Source organism: Triticum aestivum, chromosome 2A (assembly GCF_018294505.1).
Source record: "Triticum aestivum cultivar Chinese Spring chromosome 2A, IWGSC CS RefSeq v2.1, whole genome shotgun sequence".
Lineage (NCBI taxonomy): Eukaryota > Viridiplantae > Streptophyta > Magnoliopsida > Poales > Poaceae > Triticum > Triticum aestivum.
The window spans coordinates 260,655,040-260,661,737 of NC_057797.1; the positions used below are offsets into that span (position 1 = coordinate 260,655,040).

General features: G+C 42.6%; 1 protein-coding gene across 1 annotated transcript; it reads left to right on the forward strand.

Annotated features, from left to right (window-relative positions):
* Window positions 1-354: 354 nt before the first annotated feature.
* LOC123188497 (40S ribosomal protein S12) lies at window positions 355-2,334 on the forward strand. The gene is made up of 5 exons (XM_044600644.1): window positions 355-477; window positions 569-626; window positions 1,345-1,645; window positions 1,887-1,952; window positions 2,047-2,334. The coding sequence occupies exons 2-5, from the start codon at window positions 622-624 to the stop codon at window positions 2,104-2,106; spliced, it is 432 nt and encodes a 143-aa protein (XP_044456579.1). The 5' UTR covers window positions 355-477; window positions 569-621; the 3' UTR covers window positions 2,107-2,334.
* The last annotated feature ends 4,364 nt before the right edge of the window (window positions 2,335-6,698 follow it).

The following is a 6,698-nucleotide window of genomic DNA, read 5'->3' on the forward strand; positions in this document are numbered from 1 at the left end:
GGAGACGGCAAGGAGCAGCCTAGTAGCGTTTTTTTTTTCTTTTTTGTAAAATATTTTAAATACGTACGAACTCGCCGAAGTTTGGTTGAATGTGCGCCGTGTTTGTGCTGGAATTAAAATTTAAAAAAAAACGTGGGCGCCGCGACTGGGAGGCATCACGCCCCCAGTACACGGTTTGCACCGGTGCGCTCTTAAGGGACGATTTTTAGCGCATCTAGGGGCCAATGGTTGGAGATGCTTTTAGATGGCGCTGAAGGCGGGGAGTAAGAGCTCCGTGCGGTTTTGTATCTCCCCGGTCGTGCGTTTTTTCATGGGCTGGTTACAGTTAAGATACCTTCTAGGGCTTTCTGAGCCCAACAGAAGCGTTGTCCCCGGCCCTTCTGCAAAGAGCTATATAACTTACACGTTCTCCCAGCCGTCAAAAACACCTGCCCTACTCGCGAAAACCCTACCGCCGCCGCTCTCCAAGGTCCCAAGGTGGCGGCGCTGTGTCCTCACCGTACTTCTTCTTTTCTTTCTTGCATCTAACCTCGCTAATCGCTGCTATCTTTTCGCTTTGTTGCTCCAGGCTCCAGATCTCCCTCCTTCGCAGCTGCCTCGGTGGCCTTTGGAGCGCACGAGATGGCGTAAGTTCTCCCGCAGAAAGAAACCTTGGCACTGCTCGTTTCTGTAGTCTTGATTGCAGTGGTGTGCTGCAGATATTAAATCCGATACGTGTTGTTATCTTGTTTGTAACTTGCGAGTGCTTTTGGGCTACTTATGAAATCTCAGTGTTGGTTTGTGCTCTTAACATCCAGGGGCGCAATTGTTTATTTTGTCGTTGGTTGGTCTTCTCCAATTAACACTGATACACATGTGTTATTTGTTGGGCGTTTCGGCATTGTCTTAGAATGATTTTAATCTGCAAGTAGTTGTGAAGCAGATTGTTTAGTACTAGTTGCGTTCATGATTATTACATATTACAGTATAAGATACTAGCTGAAATTTCAAAAATAATGATAGCTGTTTTACTCTGCTTGCAAATTACAGCTGCTTTCAATAGTTTGTCCCTCCTTTTGATTTTACACTTTTGAACGATCTCTATTGTGATCTACCTACGGTGCAAGATAGTTGTTTAATCTCGTATCCCCCGCAAAAAAAAATCTCGTATGGCATGTAGATTAATGTAACATGCCGGTACCTGATTGCCCAAACTAAAGAGTAGCTATGAACATATAGAAAACTAACAGCTTGAATTGCGGTAAACACAGATTTAAACTGCTGGTTAGAGTGTGTAACCTCTGTTCTTTATGCTTGCTGTCCTCGTATCATGCTATTCATGCCATGAGTTATCACTCTTTGCAGGGAAGAAGCCCCGACACCAGTTGTTGCCCCAGTAGAGGCACCTACCCTGGTTCTTGGTGAGCCAATGGACTTGATGACTGCTCTACAGCTTGTCATGAAGAAGTCAAGTGCTCATGATGGCCTTGTGAAGGGGCTCCGTGAGGCTGCCAAGTCCATTGAGAAGCATGCTGCTCAGCTTTGTGTGCTGGCTGAGGATTGTGACCAGCCTGATTACGTGAAGCTCGTTAAGGCACTATGCGCTGAGCACAATGTTCACCTGGTTACTGTGCCAAGTGCTAAAACTCTTGGAGAGTGGGCAGGGGTGAGTTTTCTAATGCCAATTTGTAATGTTCCATCTTATTATACTTAATTGCAGCATGTATTCCACATTCATCTTTGGACTTAGCAATGCTTCACTATTGCTGGAGAATGCACTTGCTCTTGATATTAAAATTCTTTTGTTTCCCTATGCTTGTCTTGTAAGTTGTTTTAGCTTTTCGTTGTTTCTTCACGTTTGTCGTGGAAGTATTGATGTGTTGATATTAACATGCTTTTCTCTGCAGCTTTGCAAGATTGACTCTGAGGGCAAGGCAAGGAAGGTTGTGGGCTGCTCTTGCGTTGTTGTCAAGGTGACAAATCTACTATAAACTGATACGACCAAAGGACGGGTTTCTTTTCAAGTAGGCAGAACTTGACGTTTGACTGATTTCTTTGATTTACCAGGACTACGGTGAAGAATCCGAGGGCCTTAACATCGTGCAGGAGTATGTCAAGTCTCACTAGATGAGAATGTTTCATGATGCACTTGTGTTGGGCATTTTGGTCCTCGGTTTCATTTATGCTTTATTCTTGGGCTTCCTATTGTTCCAAGTTTCAAGTGTGAGCCTAGCAGATATCGTCGATTTGGACCTTTGAACCTTTGTTTATCTGGCAGCTGCTGCCTTCAGCGTAAATCATCAAGAGCTGATAATATATTTCTCTTTGCAATATCACAATTTTGATGTTTTGCTCTGTTGCTGTTGCCTGTTCCATTTGACATCATTGTGTTTGTGCCTATTACTCCCTCCGTCCCAAAATTGTCTTAGATTAGTCTAGATACCGATGTATCTAATACTAAAACGTGACTTGTACATTCGTATTTAGACAAATCTAAGACGAATTTTGGGACAGAGGGAGTACTTATATTTGGTCATGGTGGTGATGGTATAATTTAGCAAAAGAAATAGCGCTTCAAATTGTTTGAGCCGATCCCACAGATTCAGTGTCCATTTAAGATGCTTGCTCATTTAGATGCCTGTGAAGTTCTGAGTTTGAAGGAGCTCTGTAGGAAAAACAAAAAATGGGCTCCAAATTGTTTGAAATTCTGACAAAATTTTGTTTGTTAACCTTTATTGAATTCTTTTTAGCTGCTATTTTCTTGATTTTCACGAGAAGGAGCATATGTGCTATGAATTTGTACACGAGAATCCTTATATCTGCTGTAAATTTGTACAAACTATAAAGTGCTTGCATAATAAAATGTTGTAAAAACACAAAAGCAAGAACTATGGATAAATTTGTACAAACTATAAAAATCTAAAAAAAATTACACGGGTACGTCTTCATGTTCTATGTGCTTGCATAAAGTTTCACGGAAAATTAACTTTTATTGTGGCCTGCGTAAAAAAGACAAAAAATTATGTCGTGAAACACTATTTAAAAGCACTGAAATTTGTCTTCTTTGTGGAGGCAAAACAAAGACATTTTTTCATAGAACTTTGTGCCACGTACACATATTTGCGAATATGTATGCATGATGTTTTCTTTTGATTTTTTTGACATTTTAAAACATGCTTAAAATACATTTTTTAAAAAGTGGGTGCATATGCCCATGGGTTTAGATGATGCCCTCTCGGAAGGAGAAGTGGCTAAGTGAGATCTTTTATTGCCTTTCGGCCAGTGCAGAAATCTGGCCCATCGAGGAAGAGATGGCATCTGCAATGTAGAGTTGTAAGATAGAGTTGGGCCGACAACAAACTTTTCAAATGAGGTAGATTCTTTAAGACACTATGGTGTCAGAAATTCCGAAGTACGAATAATATATACAATCAATGAATTCTCTTATGCAACTGGTTTCGAGAATGACGGTTGGATAATGATAATGTTCTCTGTTCTTCATCAGGAAAATTCTTTCGTGTTCATTATATATAATCAATGGATTTGAACATCCTATGTCAACCTCTTTCTTCACCCCAAAAGCCTAGCGGTGTTTTATTCAACTAGCAAATGGTCTGTGCGTCGCGACTGAAGATCATAATAGGTCCACATCTTTTATTTTAATAACATGGCATTTGCAAAAGAACCCGTGTGTTACTATAGGAGAAAATAATACCACACGCCTCTAACCCAATAACCATGACTCACGACCCCAATAGAATCACGTGCATCTCATCTGTGTTGCCGCTTATCCTACTTCCAGCCCTCGTCGATGTTGTCTCAGTTCTCACACAACTACAACACGTTTGAATCTGGTCAATCCTAATGTGTGTGTCTCTCTCTCCTTTTGCATAAGATGAGAAATCTGCTTTCTTTTTTTCCTGCGAGGTTTTGTCGAGACTTGCATGTGAGGTTATAGATTATTTATTTTGTCTCTAATGTGGCTTTGCTGAGGTGTTAATTTCCAATCCGGATCTACATCTGTACGAAAAATGTTGCATCCTAAATAGCATTTAAAATAATGTTTAATAGGTAAAACAACATCATATGTAGATTCTACACATTTTCCTAATGAACATATCTAAATTGGAGTTAGGGTTTAAAAGTTATGGATTTTTTTGAAAAGCATTTGAATCTACCCCACCCCCAAGAAATAATGTTATTTTCTAGACAAATTGATGGTTTATTAAACAAAATATCAGTGGGTTTATGCAAAAAGCGAAAGGTTTTCTTGATTCACTTAAAGCACGGCCGTGGGTTGATTAACTAAAAGATAGGGGGGTTTCTGCAAAAAATGAAACTTTTCTCTTATTCACTTAAAATAGTACCTCGGGTTGATTTCAGGAAATGGTTAGGAGTTTTCTACAAAATTGCGAACGAACGGACATAAATACTAATCCGTTTATTAGTAGGTATAGATGTGTTTCTTCAAGTATCGAGATCTAAAGATCTCGACTGTAACAAGTCCAAATTAGTAGTAATAATTAGGAATTTATTATGCATTATAATCATCTCATAAGAACCATTTATTTAATGTGAAGATGAGGATAATTCAAATCCCCGTAAAAATGTTCAAAAATGCATCGACAAGATTAATGCACTAATAAACGGCCGCACTCCAAGTGCCACGTGCCCCCGGCACTATTCTCGACGACTATTCATAGGAGGAGGTCACGCTCCCACGAGCCGATTAAGACTATTTGAGAACACCGTCGTGTCACTTTGTCTAGTGTACGACGACTTTCAACATAATGCAGTTGTGCCAGTACTTGTCTTTAAGCATTTTAGGGGTTACCTTCCATTCCAATCCTGTTCCTATATGAACTTTACATCTTTACCTAAAATACACTTTGAAGTATCATTAGTTGTTTGGGATATGTTGACATGAATTGCGAAAATCCACCTTGGGTATTAGATGCACTTTCGTACGTTGAGATAAATCAAGTTTGTAAGGAGTCAGAGTCAATCCCGTCACGCGCAGTTTCAGATTCCTGAAAGTGGCAGTGATAGGTGGAAACCCGTGAACGAGTTCACGCCCGAGGGTGGACCGATCTTCACGTCGTAGGATCGAATCAGGAGGGATAACTAGCTGCAAGCAGCCGGGATAACTAGGTTTATACCTGACAAGATTGGATGCAACCCGCACGTTGGGGATGGCTGACCGAAGTTACAATAACTCCAATCCGCTGTCCGAACAATCGTAGAACCACAAACCGGGACTAACCAACACAAAACGGCCGGAACCGTATAGTACGAATTAAGGGGAACCAGAGGCTCCTTCTCGTGAATCCGGATGAACTCACAAGAGCAAATGTAGAAAGGATCTCTCAGACCTCTCTAGCAGTCTTGCTACATAAGCATTTAGCTGAATGGTTTGACAAAAGGTTTCTAAGAGGATGGGGGAGATGGGGTTTTTGTTGGGGAACGTAGTAATTTCAAAATTTTCCTACGCACACGCAAGATCATGGTGATGCATAGCAACGAGGGGAGAGTATGATCTACGTACCCTTGTAGATCGCAACGGAAGCGTTGACACAACGTAGAGGAAGTAGTCGTACGTCTTCTTCCCGATCCAACCGATCCAAGCACCGTTACTCCGGCACCTCCGAGTTCTTAGCACACGTACAGCTCGATGACGACCCCCGGGCTCCGATCCAGCAAAGCTTCGGGGAGGAGTTCTGTCAGCACGACGGCGTGGTGACGATCTTGATGTATTACCGACGCAGGGCTTCGCCTAAGCACTACAACGATATGATCGAGGTGGAATATGGTGGCAGGGGGCACCGCACACGGCTAAGGAACGATCTCAATGATCAACTTGTGTGTCTAGAGGTGCCCCATGCCTCCGTATATAAAGAAGCCAAGGGGGAGAGGTGCGCCGGCCAGGAGGAGGGCGCAGGAGGAGTCCTACTCCTACCGGGAGTAGGACTCCCCCCCCCCCCCCAATCCTATTCCAACTAGGATTCCCAAGGGGGAAAGAGGGAGAGGGGTGGCCGGCCACCTCTCCTAGTCCTAATAGGACTAGTGGAGGGGGGAGGTGCGCAGCCCTTATGGGCAGCCCTTTCACGTTTCCACTAAGGCCCAATAAGGCCCATATGACTCCCGGGGGGTTCCGGTAACCTCCCGGTAATCCGGTAAAATCCTGATTTCACCCGGAACACTTTCGATGTCCAAACATAGGCTTCCAATATATCAATCTTTACGTCTCGACCATTTCGAGACTCCTCGTCATGTCCGTGATCACATCCGGGACTCCGAACAACCTTCGGTATATCAAAATGCATAAACTCATAATAATTGTCATCGTAACGTTAAGCGTGCGGACCCTACGGTTCGAGAACAATGTAGACATGACCGAGACACGTCTCCGGTCAATAACCAATAGCGGGACCTGGATGCCCATATTGGCTCCTACATATTCTACGAAGATCTTTATCGGTCAGACCGCATAACAACATACGTTGTTCCCTTTGTCATTGGTATGTTACTTGCCCGAGATTCGATCGTCGGTATCCAATACCTAGTTCAATCTCGTTACCGGCAAGTCTCTTTACTTGTTCCGTAATACATCATCTCACAACTACCATATTAGTTGTAATGCTTGCAAGGCTTATGTGATGTGCATTATCGAGAGGGCCCAGAGATACCTCTCCGACAATCGGAGTGACAAAACCTAATCT